The sequence below is a fragment of the Zosterops lateralis genome (genome assembly GCF_965231275.1).
Source record: "Zosterops lateralis genome assembly, chromosome: 7".
Classification (NCBI taxonomy): domain Eukaryota; kingdom Metazoa; phylum Chordata; class Aves; order Passeriformes; family Zosteropidae; genus Zosterops; species Zosterops lateralis.
Genome location: NC_139767.1, coordinates 27,009,307 through 27,027,807, shown reverse-complemented (window position 1 = coordinate 27,027,807; position 18,501 = coordinate 27,009,307). Strand labels below are relative to the sequence as shown.

The 18,501-nt window shown below is 40.8% G+C and overlaps 1 protein-coding gene and 1 long non-coding RNA gene across 2 annotated transcripts in view; both read left to right on the top strand.

The window, feature by feature from the left end:
- TFCP2L1 (transcription factor CP2 like 1) overlaps positions 1–18,276 on the top strand; it is a 33,456-nt gene extending 15,180 nt beyond the window's left edge. The window contains exons 3-15 of the mRNA XM_083865655.1: positions 2,286–2,362; positions 3,935–4,040; positions 4,290–4,396; positions 4,966–5,118; positions 5,742–5,852; positions 7,615–7,706; positions 9,046–9,094; positions 9,191–9,284; positions 10,110–10,200; positions 10,853–10,953; positions 11,915–12,057; positions 14,410–14,461; positions 14,904–18,276. Of these exons, the coding sequence (XP_083721781.1) occupies positions 2,286–2,362; positions 3,935–4,040; positions 4,290–4,396; positions 4,966–5,118; positions 5,742–5,852; positions 7,615–7,706; positions 9,046–9,094; positions 9,191–9,284; positions 10,110–10,200; positions 10,853–10,953; positions 11,915–12,057; positions 14,410–14,461; positions 14,904–14,941 (1,214 nt within the window). The 3' untranslated portion in view covers positions 14,942–18,276. The remainder of the gene's footprint in view (positions 1–2,285; positions 2,363–3,934; positions 4,041–4,289; positions 4,397–4,965; positions 5,119–5,741; positions 5,853–7,614; positions 7,707–9,045; positions 9,095–9,190; positions 9,285–10,109; positions 10,201–10,852; positions 10,954–11,914; positions 12,058–14,409; positions 14,462–14,903) is intronic.
- On the top strand, positions 6,250–6,623 carry LOC310911739. Its single transcript, XR_014590586.1, has 2 exons — positions 6,250–6,387; positions 6,422–6,623. It is a non-coding gene; the product is annotated as an uncharacterized lncRNA (long non-coding RNA).
- Positions 18,277–18,501: the final 225 nt, after the last annotated feature.

Here is an 18,501-nt window from a genome sequence, read left to right as displayed (position 1 = left end):
CATACCAAGGGGCAGAGATGGCACGCTGCAGAGTTCTGAGTGCTTGATGCTAGTTAGAAAGGAACATGGATGATGTTTTTATGCTCATTATTTTCTTTTGTCTCATTGTAACTGGAGATAAGGCTGACCAGAGACTGAGTGTGTCAGTGCACAAGGGTGTCCCAAAAGCTGCTCATTCCTGAGATACTTGCTGAATGGCTGACAATGCTTCTGGTTTGACCATTGCCTTTCTCTATAGCACACCTCATACCACTACATTTTGCTGTCCCTGTTACCCCTGAGTACAGTCACAGATGTGTTTTACTGTCTTGTGCTTTGAAAGCCTAAATTAATCTTCTATAAGGATTAATTAGCTTCATACTTGCATGGGAATGAACTGTAAGTGCAAGAGATGCTTGGCTGTGTAAATGGGTTCAAGATGATGAACTGTATCACTGATGAAGTGTATCTCCAGAGTGAACCACTGAGCAGCCAATTCCTACAACACAATAAACATGTACAGCACATACCAGTATATAGTACAGCACACGTGGCACCTTGGGACATGTTTTAGTGGTGGACCTGGCATTCCTAGGTTAATGGTTGGAATTGATAGTCTAAAGGGTCTTTTCTGTGATTCTGAGAGAAGCCATTATTTTAACCTGACCTTGATCTTTTTAATGTTAATATAACAGTATTGATTTTGTACATCTTCAAAATTTGCTGGATGAACAATATTAACATGTATCAGTGGGAACATTAGAAAGTTGTGTGAGTTTAAGTGTGAAAGACCTCAATTTCAGGACTGTGGTTTACAAAATCCACTTTTGTTGTCCAGCAGTCTTCAAAGGCAGGTCACTGTTGCAATTTTGTTTAACTTACTTGCCTAGAGATGGATATAGATCTGTGCACGTTTCCATGGTTATTTTGGTACTTCATATGGTTTATTCTCTGCTCTCCTCATGCTTTAAGTCACTTGCTGGATTCAAGGGTCATTTCCTGTTTGCAGAACTCCTACTAACATTAGTAGGGCTGTTGTGCAAACGTTTGGGGCTTCAGTATGGCCTCTCTTGTCCTTCCTTGTTTTCCTTTTCCTATCTACCAGCCAGCTGAATAAGCACAATTATCTCTCTGCTCTGTGGATATAGTCTGTACTCATGCAGGTAGGATTCTCTAAAGGTGGTTTGCCTCTCTGACACATCTGCTGTCATAAGTCTTCCATTTCTAAATCCAGATCAAAAAAAAAAATCAGCATTTTTGTCTCTGCTGGTAGAAGCTGCTTAGAGGGAGATAGATCTGCTTTCCAGTTTTCTGTAGGGCCAGTTCTGCAGAGATACTAGTTGAGCCAGAAAATCCAAACCGATCTTCTCCTTGGTGCCTGCCTTATCATATACCTTGTGTATTTTTCAGGAAAAGGGAGGATAGCAAGATGAACAAGAAAAGCTAGCTATAAGGTACACATATACTCCATTAATCCTAATAATCCTGTCCTGCCTTGGTACTGGTTGCAGGTTTATTGTAAAGACTTGGTGTAGTACAGCTTTTGTACTGTCTTAGTCATTTCTGTGCATAAGGTATTGAGACATCAGTCTCCTTTGTCTGCTGTCAGCCTCCAAGAGATGTTATTTCATAAACCAGTTAGCTGAATTCTTAGTTGAATTGAGTAAATTCCTCATGTGAGGGTGGTGGTGAGGTGCGAATTCCCTTCCCAGAACTGGTCCTTGCACATGCTGTAATACCCATTGCTGCCTCCACACACATCTGAAGGAGTATTTATGCCCTTGGCAATGACTTTCCAGGCTTTATGAAACAATATTTTTGTGGTTCACCAAAACACCTTACAGGCCTGACTGCTCCCTGAAGAAGGCAAGGTTTTCCCCAGTTGCCATCCTCTACAGAATCGTTCCTGGACCTGTTGTGCCAGCCTCTTCACACAACCATTGCTTTGGCAGAATTGCTTTAGCAGAAGGGACAGACAAAGGCAGCGCTGTTCCAGCCATGTGGCATGGGGGGACAACTACCTCAAACACCCTGGTGACTTTGTGGAGGGTGACCAGAAAAGCAGCCCCGGGAGACAACTATAATTGATGTGCTAATGGAGAGCTTTTAGCTGCCAAAAGGCAAACCTTCCCCTCAGGTTTCTGCTGTGCTTTAGTGCCTATCGATTACTGGGGCAAATGCATTATGTTAGCAAAAATAAGCTTTCCCTGATCAGACGTATGCTTTATCAGCCACATAAATGCCAGCATGACTCTCTCATTGCTACAACATATTAAACACCTTGGAAATGTTTCCTTAAACTCTAGGTCAGTCTTATGAAATCCGTCTACTTGAGAATAGGAAATTGGGAGAGTTTCAAGATTTAAACACAAAATATGTAAAGGTAAGGAGAAATATAGATTTCTTTTCTTCCTGCTACTACATACAGCCTTTAATGAAGGGCCTGACCTTGCTCCCGCAGAGACAATGGAAAGCACTTTGCCATTGTTTTTAATGGGAGCAGGGGTGATGGAGTTGTTGAGTGCTAGTTTCATGGGACCTTGCAGCTTGGCGTTACAGGGCTCCGGGGGAACCTTTGTTCTGCTTGTGATCATGACCCCAGAGTTTCACTATGAATGTTGGGTTCAGGGGAATCCCAAAGTTCAGTGGTGAACGTGGTCAAAGCTGTGGAGAGGCAGACTTGTCTCCCTACTGAATTGCAGCAACATTGCCTGGGTTGTTATGTGACAAATGGAAAGCCCAGGTGTTTATGTAGTTCTGCCAGGCAGATTCTGTGTAGCTCCAGTTTACTTTGGTAAACATATATGATGAACATATAGAACTTGATCATTTGGTGTGGGGGACTTTTTCCTGTTGTTTCCTCCACTGCCAAAACAGTTCAAATTCAAAAACTTTGGTCTGGACCCTGGTTCTGGATCCAGCCTTCAATTCTTGGCTGTTCTGCCTCAGGACTTCCTTTGAGAAGTGGGAACTAGTTGCAAAATTTGTATTCCAATTTGGATTTCAAATGTTGTCCAAGTTTAGGCCATTCCCTATTTGTCTTTTGGCCCATTTCAGGTAGTATGGATTGGGATTCCAATTTTGCAGGTGTTCCCACTGTGGCTTGTTTGCATCTTTGCCCAAATGATTTGGGCATTTCTCAGGTTCACTGGCAAAAATTGCTTTGCTCACTTGATAGGGAAATCCCCAACAAGAGTGTGGGCTTGAGAAACTGGGGTGTTAAGGGTCATTAACTCATGTGAGTGTAGCACTCTGGAATGTACAAAAGAACTTATTAGTTAGGAGTACTTAGGACTTGTCTGCCCTGGGGATTGCCTTTATTCCAGCCTTTTTTCTCCAGTTATTGGCGTGGCTGCACCATTGCAGACCAGCCTGCTGTTACAGATGTTTTTCTGCTCTACCTACCCTTGTTTAACTACTCTGGGGCAAATCCGATGACTGGCTCTTAATGGCTGGAATCAAGTTTAATTCCCACTGACAAGGTGACAAGGACATGTTGGCTCCACTGGTGCAGGGACAGGTGAGCTGGCTTCCACATTTGCAAATCAGAATGGGATATACTGGGGTTGGGACATGGTACAGACACATTAAATATTACCCCCATATGACCCTTTTTGGGTGTTGAGGCAGTATAGGGATATTTGCATGCCATGACACCTAAGATTAGGTGGACATTGCTATAGTGCTTCCAGAGTGAATCCCAGAAAGCTGTACAGGGCTGTGTCACTCCTGTAAGATATGCCCTGTGAAGGGGGAAGTGTGTTTCTCTCTCAGGGGTCCCTTAGGAATTTTATACACATGGTGATGGGTCTCTTAGGTGGACCCTTCTACTCTCCTCATGAACGGGGGGTGAGAAGCATAACACATCAGCTTTTGCTTCTACTCTGGAAAGCCCAGGTCATCTTGAGCGAGAGTTCTGGATCACGTTGTTCATACTGCTGTCTTTTTTTGACAGAGTATAATTCGTGTAGTTTTCCACGACCGCCGCCTGCAGTACACAGAGCACCAGCAGCTCGAGGGCTGGAGGTGGAGTCGGCCTGGGGACCGCATCCTTGACATAGGTGAGACTCTTTCTTTCATTGTGGCACCTCTGCAGTGCTGGGGACATGAGTGGTGGATGGAGTGTTTGCATGTGTATTTAGGTTTTTTATGAATCCTCTGTCTTTGGGAGGGAAAGAGATCTACCACTATAGGTCCCAAGTAGAGATGTCTTTGATGGCTTCGCTTTCACATGCATGTTCTGATTGTATGGAAATGCTTTCTCTTCTTCAATTTAATATTTTTAAAATTTTAGGGGTTTTCTTCTACAGATATCCCGCTGTCAGTTGGTATCTTGGATCCCAGGGCTAGCCCGACCCAGTTGAACACTGTTGAATTTCTCTGGGATCCGTCAAAGAGAGCTTCAGCATTTATTCAGGTAAGAGATAAGTTACATTTCTGTGGTAAATACAGTGGTTAGATGTCTTTTAAAGACCTGGGGAGACAAAATAGCCAGTATATGAACAAGAGAGAAGGAATGTTAATGATAACTACTAACTCGTGTGACAATCATGTATAATTAATTTGCAGGATACTCACTAAAGCAATTTGCTGGCTACTTGTTAATGTTGGAGTACTACCTGCTACTGCCAGCATTTTCTTTAAAAAAATACTGACATTGGTGTTGCTTTCTAAGCATAGATTTTATCTCAAGGAAACTGTTCATAACCTGTTAGTTTTCCTTGCTTTCCTCTTATTCTGAGCATCAGCTATCTGTTTTTAATCTGAATGAGGGATTTACTTAAATCAAAGGATGTGTTTCCTGGAGCCCTGTTTCTTTCTAAGCTGCTTGTTCTCCTGATTATTTTGTCCAAAGGAACAGAAAACATGAACTGTTCTGTCCCTCTCAGATTTTTGTGAGGAGCCTCATTTCAGGCAGTATCTGAAATTAACATGAGCCCAGGTTCCAACTGTCTCCAGAGATGAGCACAGCTTCTGTTTTGCCAGGTCCATTGCATCAGCACAGAATTTACTCCACGGAAACATGGAGGAGAGAAAGGGGTGCCCTTCCGGGTGCAAATCGACACCTTTAAGCAGAATGAAAATGGTGAATACACAGAACACTTGCATTCTGCAAGCTGCCAGATCAAAGTGTTCAAGGTATGAGGTAGTTTTGGCTTTGTCATCAACTAGGTTAAGGCACAGGAACATGCAAAGATTTCACATTGTGAAAGTGGAGTGATGCAAATATTGGAGTAAAAGAACAGACTTCTAATTGGGTTTGCTTAAGATCTTAAGCAGGACTCTTGTGCACAAGGTGGCATAAACACTGACCTACACAGCAATTCTAGTTGAAGTGTTGCACCAAAACTTGTGCCAGTCTGTTGTGCCTCAAACCCTACAAAAATACTGAGATATTATGGTATATGGGATCTGCTGCTCCAGTTTTGTTCCTTTGAGCAATGTCTTTCTTGTTTCTGGAAAGATGGTACAAATGCTGGTTGAGGTCCATAACTTGTGGGTTGAAATAGTTCGAATCACACCTCAGGACTGTGGTCAGCCTATTTTACAATTGCAGTAGGTGTTAGTGGTGGATGTACAGAAGCAGCAGAGACTTTTGATTAATTCTTTTGTCTAGAAAATGCAGATCTGATCTTGTTTAATATATAGAATTCCTGTAAATCTTAAGGAGGCTTTTGTGAACTGATTAGATAAATCTGTTGGCCTCTGTCTCAAAATTTGTAATACTTGGCATAAGGGAGAGCCTGTGCTTGTACTTATAGCCTAAAGGAGCAGACAGAAAACAGAAGACTGACAGGGAAAAAATGGAAAAGAAGACCACCCAAGAGAAGGAGAAGTATCAGCCTTCCTACGAGACAACTATTCTCACAGAGGTAAAGTGTTTTAGACACACCGTACTCCATCATGTTGAGAGATAAATTTAAAAGAAAACAGTATCTGAACCCTGGAGATTGTCTTGTGGAGACATGTATGCTCAGATCTGAGTGAAACTGAGAGTGCAGCAAAATTACAAAATGACTCACTATCGAAATTTATTAAAGATGCCAAAGTTTCTTATGTTTTAGGGCATAAACCAACCCTTAGAAGCCTGGCTTTAAAAAAATAAAAAAAGAAAAAACTTTCTCAATTTTCATTGTCCTCCTGGGCACTTGTCATGGCCCTCAGGTGCCAGTTGTATGAAAATACAGTTGTCTGTATTTTTTTTCAGAACTTCTTGGCAAAAACTCATATTGGAGATGGGGCACTTGAGCAGATGAATAGGCTCTCTTATTAAATTAGTAATCTGTTTTTCTGTGAATGTGCCTATGAAGCTGTTGTTACATGCAAAATCTGAGAACGTTCCGGCTTGTTTTCTAGGAATATCTTAAGAGTATCAGATACATATTCTGATGTATCTGATGTAGAGTTGTATGTGTTTCTGCCCCTCCCTGTCATTACTAAGATGTTTGTATAAGCTTACCATAGGCTGCAGAATTAGTCAGCAACAGGACTCAAGAAAGGGATTTAAAAGTGTTCAGTCTCTCTATGAGAATGAGTTGTTTGTTTTTTTTTTTGGTTTTTTTTTTTTGTTTGTTTGTTTGTTTTTTCTGGAGCAGCTTGCTGGACTTCCAAAAATTAGGTTAATTATTCTTAATTTAAATCAACTTCCTGTTTGTGAGATCCAGTCTCTCCCACTCTGTTTTCCTCATGTTGCCAGGAACATCCAGCATGTTTTCTGATTGACAGACCTAATTCTACTGAGTTAGCAGATCCCAGACTCTCCCTGTGAGCTGGGATGCACTTTGACATATTGCATGGGGAAATGTGGCTTGCCAAAGAGTTAAATATTTGCCAGTGCTTGAGGAGATGATAAAATATTTGCTAGTGTTTGTGGAGATGATAATGCTCCAAAGCTACACTTGCTGTCTTTTTATCATTGCAAACAAGGCCACTACAGAGCATTTTCTTGAGCTCTTGGTGGTGGGGGGTTCAACAGGGCTAGATTTCTCCTGCTGATTACTGTCACTTAAATTCAAAACAGAGTCACCAATTCTAGCTGGGTTACTCTGGATTTACACTACTGTCGTCAAATGTGGAGTCTGACCTATATTTGTGAAGGCTTTTTAGTAGCTTTGTGTCTGCCTATCTTAGATTTTCTCCATTTAATACCCATTTATGACTGGAGCTGTTTGACTAATGGCCAGAGGTTTCAGCAGGCTGGTTCAAATTCTGCTCTTTTGCTGGTATAAACCTGAAGCAATGCCACTGGAGCATTTTTGTCACTCTTGCCTGGATTTAATTAGGGATTTATAATTGAGACCAGGGTTATTTCTGTATCATTGCTGCCTTCAGTCTGAGTTGACTTACTGGCATTGCTCTGACTTACAGCTGTGCACACTTTGGCCCAGTGTTATTTGGGGACAGGCTTTGTGAAATGGGAGAAAGAAATGTGGAATGCACAACTGGAATCAATCTGGCCCCCTGACAGCCTGCTTGGAGAGCAGTGTAGAAAATCCATGGCCCATCTCCTCCTCCCAGCAGGAGTGATGAGCTGAAGCTAGTGGCGTGGCAACAGCATGAATGTGGTATTAGAGGAGAATCAAATCCTTTATTTCCATCCTTATGAAAGTTTCCCTGCTGCCTTTCTTCCAACAGTGCTCTCCCTGGCCAGATGTGCCTTATCAGATGAACAATGCTCCATCTCCAAGCTACAACAGTTCTCCCAACAGCTTCAACCTCGGAGATGGGTATGTAACAAACACATGCTTTATCTGTCCTGTTGATATGGTAGCCTTTGTGTGTCCATGTATTTCATACTCTGGAAGATGATGTTAAGGACCACCACCCTTTCTAGCAAGGAGAAAGTATTTTCCAAAAGCCTTTAAGACCTTCCATCCAGCAATTCCCTGTAATGCAGAGTACTGTTTGTACACGCACTCTTTATATGGTGGCTGGAAGATGAGCATCAGAAGGCCTCCAGGGCAGTTCCTGGTGAGAACACACCCTGCCCTGTACCAGCAATTCCCAACTTCTCACAAGTGTGCTAGAGGCTTTCAGCACCTCTTAAGGATGGTATTTCTTCCTTTCTGTCTTGAGGTAGTTTGGGTTGCTGAATTCCCAGGTGAATGACATGTAAAGGAATCCTTTTCTGGGCAAACCTGCCTGGGTTTTGAGATGCCATTTCAGAACAAAGGACTAATCAAGGCATGTTTAATTCATTAAATAGCCATCATAATGAAACAGCTCTAATGATTCTGAAATGCTGAAGATAACTGTGTCAGAAAGGTACAGCAGTGTCCCTCAGTACTTACGAGTCCTCCCTGCTACATACTTCCCCTTAGGAATTTGACATAGGCCTTTTTCTTTTGGTATGACTCTGCCATCTTACTGCCTTCCCACACAATTTAATTACCAGGTTATATTAATCCATGTTGTATCACTAATTTTTGATGAATCCCCTCAACCTATGAAGAAGAACAAACACTGAAATTAGAAAATTTTGTCTTAGTAGAGAGATATGCTGAGTATATTTTTCCTTTGGTAAATTCCCTCACATGTTTAGGAGTCCTGTCTATGTTTAGGAGGATTTAGTAGAAATGTGGTTTTACATGATTTATGGCACTTGACTATGTTTAAGATAACACCAGGCTTGAATTATAAAGTCCTTTATTCAATTTTTGTAAAGAATTATTACTAGACAGTGGATTTAGTTAGGATATTTCTGGCTCATAGAAATTTAGAGTTCAGCCACCCTGTAGGTTACAATTTTCTTGCTTAGATGATGGCACATTAGTGAGTCAGCCATATGGAAAAATCTTGGTTGAGGTCAGTAAACCTGAGGTTTTTCTCTTAGTCTTGAGGAGGACCTCAACTGACCAACAAAAGACTCAGGTAGAGAGGGGTTTTTAAATTATTGTTTCAAAATTTGAACACCTTCTTAAAATCTGAGAGAGAAAAAAAGCCAAGTTGGATGTAATTTGTGGAAGTTGAGTCAAATAGAGAAGGGGGAAAAGGATGGACACTGCAATGTAAAATTTAAAATAATGTGTTTTTTTTTCTCTTCCAACTTTATATAATTTCTTTTAGCAACAGTTCTCCAACCCACCAAATGGAGCTCCTGCCTCCCACCAATGATGTAAGTACTTGAGATCATGTTAATGTGGTGCTTTTCTCTTTTAGGACACTGGTGAACAGTTCATTTCAAGACCTTCTTATTCTTTTTGCAATGTAGCATCTCCTTCCTTCTGCTTCTATTCAAGATGCCCAGCAGTGGCTTCATCGTAATAGGTTCTCTCCATTCTGTAGACTCTTCTCAAGTTTTTCGGGTGAGTTCAAACAGTCCAATTATTCTGGTTTTTTTCTCTTCTGTAAGTGTAGCTCAGGTAGCATCTACTGCTGGCCGCTTTTGAGGGGATCCTTGGTCTGATCCAGTAGCTACCATTTGTCAAAGAGTTTGTAGACCTATAGAGTAAGTAAAAATGGAAGAAAATAAATTAAGATGGGACTTCCTAAGTTCATTAAGTGCAACTTTGAAGCAAGTCCCGGGCCTTGTGCAGTTGCCTTAGAATATCTCCAAGGTTGGAAATCCAACAGTCTCTCTAAACAACCTCTTCAAATACCTAACTATTCTGACAGTGAAAATGCTTTTTCTTATATCTAATCAGTGTTTTATCTTCTGTCTGCTGCCTCTCATGCTGTCCCTGTGCATGTTTAAGAAGTGTCTGGCACCTTCACTGTATCCTCCCATTAGGTACCTGTACACACCAGTCAGATGGTGGAAGGGGCAGCAGTCAGAGGTGTTGAAACCATGAGGACACTCTCTGACTTGCAGCATGATGAAATAACTTTGTGAATGTGACAGTTACAGAAGACTGGGTCTTTTAATGGCCTGTGTGAAATATCCAGCTTGTTTATGGGTTGGCTGGAGTATTGTCCACTGTTCTTTTGGCAGCTTCCAGCTTTCTGTTTCACAATGATTGATTTGAAGTGCACACCTCTTTGAATTTGCAACTTTTCTGTGTGAATCTATCTGGTTTAGCTTTGTGGATTCTCTACTGCCTCCACCCCTGCCCTTTTCTGCTGCCCATACATATTATTTGGAAGCTAAGATTTGCTTAACTTCTGAAGAAAAATCAATTTGAAATATGTAGGTGCCGACTTACTGAAGATGTCCAAAGAAGATTTTGTTCAAATCTGTGGGCCTGCTGATGGAATTCGGCTCTTTAATGCAATTAAAGGAAGGTTTGTACTATTTCCTTCCTATTTTGTTGTTATCATCCCTTGATGATTTCAGTGTTAACTAGAAGTTAATCCTGGAGCTGTAGCATTTAGACTTCCTTTTAATACTTCAGAGAGGTTCTCTCAGGGACTGGAGATCACAATGATATTCAAATTCAAGCACAGCTCAGAAATGTTGCCAAAACGAAGCAGCATAATGTGTATCTCTAGTGGTTTTTTTGCTACCAGCTGATAGCTTGCAGCATTTCATGAGATACACAGCCTACAATACCCTATGCTGCATCTCCATCAGAGGTAAAAAACAATAAAAAACCAAAGGCCTGGAGCCTCAATTGACTCTTAAACTTACTTTCATTGCTATAACCTCATAAATTCTGAGCAGGATTTAAATCAGTAGAGGCAGGTATGATGAACTGCTTAGCAAGTGTTGTAAATTGTTTATTCTTACCTGATCTTGAAAAGATTAAGGTGCTCTGCATCACCTCCCAGGGGTCTCTTGTTAGACATCCTAAGCTGTGTAGTCACCAGCATCAAGACTATCCCTTGGTTTATTATTTATGCACAGCCTGAATGATTCCATCTCTTACTGATAGCTGACTTGGAACTATTTCAGATCCACTAAATAACTTACTACTTTTTTTTGATTAATCCATAGAAATGTAAGGCCCAAGATGACAATTTATGTCTGTCAAGAACCAGAGCAAAACAGGTCCCATCTCCACCAAAAACGAGAAAATGGAGATGGCAGTCTTTGTGGTAAGTTCTTAGCTATGGATTTTATTAAACACTTGCCTGTTGGGAATGCTACTTTATGCCTGAGCTCCTGTGTGGGACAGCTTGGTGTCCTTAGTGTTTGAAGGGATCCTGTTTATCCCAGTTGTGCCACTTTGGTTATGATTTCATAGCTACAGATTCCAAATGGTGCTGTCTGCCTGGGAGAAAGACCCAGCCTACAAATTATCTGCAGACTGCCACAACAAAATCTTTGTTCAGTTCTTAGTAGGGACAATAGCATTAAAAACCACCCTTCCATCCACAATTTCCTTTAGATTATGTCTAGTTTGAAAAAAGTCAGGGAAATGGAAGGTTGGTAGGTCTTAAAATGAGGTTATAATTCTTCAAAGTTCAAAGCTTTTGGGAATTTGTCATCCCTCGTAACACAATGTACAATCAAATGAGAACAAATATTATCCTTAAATCTTGCATTTAGTAATAAAAAGTCACAGCTTTCTTACCTGGTAGCTATAATTTGGATTTCATTTCTAAAACAATACTGTCATCCATGTTGTTACCTTATACATTGTGTGTTTTAGTTTATGCCTATGGGATCAGTGGATGGCATCTAATAAAATACTGCTTTTGTGTGACATAGCATGTGTTTTACTATTTGATTGAATTCTTTTTTTAAACTTCAAAATCACTAGAAGATAAATATAAGCAGCTTTATGAGAAGGCTGTTTAGTGCCCCATGATGCAAGTTGTAATTAGTCCCCATGTTTTTCTATTCTTAAAGTTGTGTGTGCTTTAATTACCTGTTGCATACAAGTAGTGGGTATTTTTCTGCAAATCATCAAGCCAGGTATTTGGGTGATGCTTTAAAATACTAAACTTGTTTATTCCATTTGAGCCTTCATCTTAAACCCATTTTGTTGTTGATGCTGAATGTCTTGGTGCCATCTGTATTTGCTGTTCTGTAACTGCTTTCCACTGGTTGCAGTGTATCATGCAATATTCTTGGAGGAACTGACCACGCTGGAATTAATGGAGAAGATTGCAAACTTGTACAGCATTTCTCCACAGCAGATAAATCGGATCTACAGGCAGGGCCCCACAGGGATCCATGTATTAGTGAGCAATGAGGTAAGGGGAGTACATTTTTGTCAGGGATGTAACAGTTGTCTGACTTCTTGAAGTTAGAATAAGCTTTCAAATTATGGAATGCATCCGCAAGGGAGAATTGTAAAGCCATTAATCCCAACAAGTTGAAGTAAATACTTAGGGTGAATCAGCCATGCACTGCACTGATCTTGGTGTGGTTTCAAGACCTTTGCTTTGTAAAAAATGTTGGTGTTCTTGTTTGATTTTTTTTTTTTAAGCAAAGCAAAACAAATTGGTCATTTATTGCTCTGTACAACTACCTGAAAAAAGATTGTGGCGATGTGGGGCTCTGTCTTTTCTCCCAAGTAACAAGTATCAGGATGAGAGGAAATGGCCTCAAGTTATACTGGGGAAAGTTTAGATTGAGTATTAGGATAAAAATTGTCTGTTGAAAGGGTTATCAAGCATTGGAACAGGCTGCTCAGAGAAGTGGTTGAGTCACCATCCCTGGGCGTGTTTAAAAGTCATGTAGTTATGGCACTTGGGGATATGGTCTGGTGTTGGGCTTGCTGGTGCCAGGTCAGTGTGCATGATGATCTTAGAGGTTTTTTCCCAACTTAAATGATTCTGTAAATTTCTTTTCATTTTGGCTGCTTACACACATTTTAAAGTGAGGATCTAAAGTAAGAACTTTTAAAATTAAATAGGTAAGTTGCCCAAAGAAAAGGTAAGTTTTAAAATCTGTAGGGCAATTAGTTTTACATCTTGGCCCATGATTCCAGGCACTGGGTCTGTCACTATGCACACTATAATTTATGGACCTCTGCTACTGTTTGTGTCCCATTATATGATGCTTTCATTTAGTCCATTCCATTAACTTACAGGTTAATAGTGAGTTGCCCTTCTTCCTCTTTCCCCCCTACTAAATTACGTACTCATTCATGCACCAGAATCACTTAAGGAGCTTCATTTATAAGAAGCATTGTTAAAACAAATGAAGCAGAGCATAGGTCTCAACTGGAGCCTAAATTGAAGGCTGTAATGCTTATTCCTGAAGTCTCCTTGCTATTCCAGCCTGATTAAATCTGAAACTTTGATGCTTTATGGATGCAAAGTGCTTGGAGGCAGCTCTTGGTAGGGGAATTGCATGAACCAACCTGGGTATAAGGCTTTAAGTATTTAAGTCAATTATTAACAAGGTCTATTGCTTTTCTAATATTTTTTTCTTGTTCTAGTACTATAGTGGCAAGAGTGTGGCAGTCTGTGAATGTACTTCATGCATCATTAGGCAAAGAGACACAAACTGGCTAGAAAAGTTTGATTTGAAGGAGTAGAGGCTGGATGTTAAATCCAAAAGAGTATTTTGATGTGAGGACTTACAGCTGAAAAATGCACTACTTGAATGATACTCAGTAGCTAGGAGAAGGCTTTTTTCACAAAGCTTGAGTTCATAAACTGATCAGAGAGGTTCTGGTCACACCTCCCTTCTCTGAAGTTATGTCCAGTATTTCCTTCAACTGTGTGAGACACCTCCTGAGTGTAATTCACCTTCTCTGTCTCATGTAGCTGCTCTAAGATGGGATTGACTAAGGATGCATCTTAAATGGGGTTTTCTTATTGGATTTGAAATAATCTCTTTTTAAAGTTGTTCCTAGAATCTGCATCTCTTCTGAAAATCTAGTTGCCTCTCATGAATAACTCAAATAGCTTTAGGTTCTAGTCATTCTTCCCATGATGTGCCTTGCTTCTCGTAACAGTTTCACTGTGATTCCTGTTCCTCGGCAAAATACAAACAGGCAAATTATTCCTGCAAGCACAGCCTCTGTACTAATGTCTGATCAAAATAGCCAGATGGATGCTGCTGAGGTGGCTTTTCAGTAGCAGTTCCTTTATTCAGCAGGGAGTTAATTTCTTGAGGTTTACCATTTCCAGGTATTCTTTAAATGCTAATAAGTTCAGCTGAACTCCATAATTTAGCTGAATATGTAGTTACCACTGTTGGATTTTTAGGAGAGGGACTACCTTAATCCTGTCTAAACTGGTAAAGCTTCACTGAAAGCAACAGAGCATGATCTTTAATAGAATAATGGGAGTGGTATAAGAACTTTCAGGATCAAGAGCTGCAAAGAGGATGGTAAAATGCTGAATAAGCTAGATCAGTTTCAGGCAAGCACATTTAGTGAGAGTTTCCCTTAAATACACTAGCAACTGCAAGGACCTTAATTGATCAGTCATGGATGTTAATAATATCTTGGGCAGGGTTACTCAGGACTGTGCAGGACTAGACACAAATGCTGTTTGATACTTCTCTCTAAGTCTGTACTGGCCATGAAAGAAAAGTGAATTTAATTGCTAAAAACATGATGTGTTGGCTTTTTTCCTTCTGCCCTTCAGATGGTGCAAAACTTCCAAGACGAATCTTGTTTTGTTATCAGCACATTAAAAGGTATGTATTGCTGCTGCTGTTACCTTTTACTCTAAAGATAATTCCTCCTTTCAATTGCACTAAACATTATCACAAACTCTATGCTGTTATCCTGAAAAGATAAGTAATCTTATCTAGTGTAAGTCAAGGTGTTGACTACACTGTGATAGACTGATTGAGCAATGCTTTACTCTGTTACACTGTTACAAAAATTTCATAAATCCATTGACACCATTGACATAAATGAGCAGGAAACCTTCAAGTAAAATGATAAAATATGGCAGTATATGTAGGGTTTTTTATGTAAGTTATTTGACTTAGATGTTCAACATTGGTTTTCATGAGTGGGTTGTGAAACAAGTGTACAAACTATTGCAAACTACCTAGAAAGAAAAAATTAAGTTCTGTATCTCTGGTGTTTCCTAAAAGCAATGAAAATATGCTTTGCATTTCTTTGTTACAGCTGAAAGCAATGATGGCTACCACATCATTTTAAAATGACCGTGCTGCACAGAGAGACTTTAATGGCCTAAAATTTAGTGCCTCATTGAGATTGCTACAACCTAGACTGGAAACATGAAGAACCTTCTGGATAAATGCTCCTGTGAACTAAGAATTACCAAACATCTTAAGAAAAAACTTGCTTTTACAGATAGAAAATTTTGGTGGTGTGTGATTTTGGTGGGTTTGGTTTGTTTTTTTGTTTGTTTGGTTTGATTTTTGTTTTGGTACTTTTGTTTTTTTTTTAAGCTGGAGCTGAGAACATCCTCAGCTTGTACATGTTTTTTTCCTCCCTCCCTCTTCAGTCTTAAAAATTGTAGAGGTTTCTGCTTATTACTTAAAAACATCTGCCTTGTACTAAAGGGAAATGAAAGATAAACAAATCCCAATTCTCTTGACCCCTCATGTTCAGGTGAATTGATTTACTTGCAGTTCTGAGTGCTCTCTTGCTTTCAACACACACCCTGATGCTGATGGACATAGACTCCCCAGGGCTCCTTTTCTGCATGTTGAGGTGGAAGGCTTGGGGCTCCCTCCCAGAACAGACTGGGCAATGCAGAGGATGGGTTTGGTGCCCAGCCTTCACCCCAAGTGTCAACCCTGGAAGCCCACACTTAGCTGTTCTCCACCTGCAGATGTGCTCTAAGTGCGGAGACCTTGGTGCCTCCTGACAGACCTTCTGTAGTACCAATCCAGCAGAACAGTTCTGGGGGGGTTCAGGGGAGTACAGACAACTTGAGGTGAGCAGTTCAGTACTATATTATTAACTTTAGAGTAGTCTCCTTGAATGGAGCATATGATGGTTTTCTGAGGAACCGTTTTGAATGTTGAAAGCTATAGTGCTCATGACAATTTCATACCGTGGATTTATTCTACTCTACAAATCAGTGATTAACTGCTATCTTTACTGTAACTGGGAATTAGATGTTACAATCTTAATGGATTTTCATCCTGTTACTGAAGTAAAACTGTTTTGATCAAGACCAGGTAACAGATCATCTTAGTTGCTGCTTCTTAGATTATCACTCTTTCACTTTTGACTCCTGTTTCCCATATCTGTAACTATGATCAGCTCCACCCTCCCTTGGTCTTTTGGGACTCTGTCCAGGCTCTATTAAGCTAAAACAGTGGCTTCCACTGAAGTCAAAGGCAAACTGGATCACACCTTTCTTGCATGGATGATATCATTTCACTATTGCCAGCTAAATAATATGGCTGTTTCCCCAAACTGGGTTCTTATATAGTATCAAAATCTGGTTCTTGAACATTTCATTTGATCCTGAACTGATACAGAAAGCTGAAATGCCAAACATCTTCCTGGAATGGAAATTTTTCAAAAAATTAGACATTGCCAGCTGGAAAACACTGAATAAAATGTTCCAGGCTTTTGAAATGTAAACGTTTAATTAAATCCATTTGGCCCTTAAAGCAGCACCAGTTTGAGCTACTGTTGCAGCCCTCAGAAATTGTCGTTTCAAGTGCCTTGTGTGCCGTGTCTCCCTTGGGGCAGAGATCTTTGGCTGAATTACAGATCCCATGATGCTCCTACCCTGAGTTAGTCAAACAGGGAATGCGTCATGAGGGCTGGAGAGGTGCCCAGGGAAAGAGGGGGCCACGGAGCCCTTGAATTACAGCTCCCAGCTGACACTAGAGGAATTCGGACAGACACGGACTGATATTTCTCTGACAAAAGTTGTGTTTCAAGTTTTCCCAACAGAAATAAACAGCAAAATATTGAGAAAAGCAACCTTTTTTTCATTAAAGCATCAAGTTTTGCGCAAAAAACCCCACCCATCTCCACTGATTTTTTTTTTTTTTTTTTTACCCCAAAAATAATACTAGAATAGAAAACTTGTGTTACAATGGGAAAACCTTCAGCCAACTCTGCTAAGTGAGCAGCAATGCCTACTTAGGCATGATGGTGCTCAACTGACTGTCCTGGATGCTCCATGAATTGTAGGCATGCAAAAAGGATGCCTAGGCTTTGGGACATGGTGGTTCCCCCCTTCTGAAATAAAGGGAGTTGAGGCTTCTTGGTTGAGAACCAGGCTGTGTAGGTGAGAATTTCTTCTGGCCATGGAATCCAGGTTGTGGCCACACACAGCTGCCTTCCAAAACAGTGAATGACTTCCAGCTGCCTTTGTGAGCAGGTGGGACCAGAATGCCCCTGTGTACCAGGAGCTGCTTGATTTGTTTTTTAGAAGGTGCTTTGGAAGGCAGGTGTTGGCTGTCATTTTTTACCCTGCTCTGTAATACTGGCCTAGTGCATGGTCTGGCTGTCATTGGCATGCAGCTCAGGTGAATCTGACCTCATGGCAATGGTTCTAAATAGACCTTGAAGTTCCCAGGAGTGTAGCCTGTATCATGTGCTATCCACTTAGATGTGGTAGCCCTGTAATTGAGGGGACACAGCAATAGTGATCTACATTAGAGTGAAGAAAGAATAGAGGTGGCTTTGCTGCCAGAATTAGGGACTGAGAACTGTTTGCTTGTTCTAAAAATTCTAACTTCTTGATTGTTTAAAAACAGCTCCTGCCCATAAAGAATTATATGCTAAAGTCCTCATAGTGTTTCAATAGCACTTGCTTGATGAATTTTGAACAAAAAGAAGTCTGCTAGGGCCTTGCTGTATTTAGATTTTTAAAAATAAAATAATTGCATACTCATCTGGGGATGAATTTGACAATATATCTTGCTTTCACACTCTAAAAAGATATACCAGAGTAAACAATTTCATAGACTATAAATATTTTCATACAGATTGGCTCTGTGTGAGCCTGTTGTAAAGCTTAGGGATGTGTGTATAATACCTAGCCTTATCTGACAGAATAGTTCTAGTCCTTGTTGAATGTCTGTAGCCCCAACAGAAATATGGAGGTTTGTGTTTAAGTAACATACACATCCATGAAGACACAGCATGGCTGGTTTGATGTCCAGGAGACTTGAGTTACTACAGCTTAGAATCAGAAATTCTAAGTCTCAATGTCTTGAGTTGAAAGGGAACCTTAAGGGTCACAGAGTCCAATGCCCTGGTCCTTACAGGAATACCTAAGAGTGGTTCCTGTGACTGTGAGTGTCATCCAGAGCAGCCCAGGTGCTCCTTGAACTCTGGCAGATTTGGTGCCATCGCCAGGAGCAAAGGAAGTCCCTGGAGAGCCTGTCCCAGTGACCAACCACCCTCCCAGTGAAGAACCTTTCTCCAATGTCCAGTCTGAGCTTGCCCTGATTCAGCTTCATTCCATTCCCTCGCTTCCTGTCACTGGTCACCACAGAGATCAGCACCTCCCCTCCACTGCTGCCCTTGAGGAAGCTGCAGAGAGAGAGAGAAAGAAAGACTTGTCTCTGTGGGTCAGGTCATCTTTGGCTCTCCTTGGATCTGCCATCCCTGGAGGGACTTGTTTGACCCATTAGTGGAAGTGACAGCCTCTAGAAGGATGCTTTTGTTTCCTCAAGACTGGAGGAAGCGCAAATGTTTAGTCTGGGATAGATACCTAAATTCTAGATAGACTAAAGGCAGGAGAGGTGAGTAGCTCCCACTCATCTAAATAGATTTTACTTTT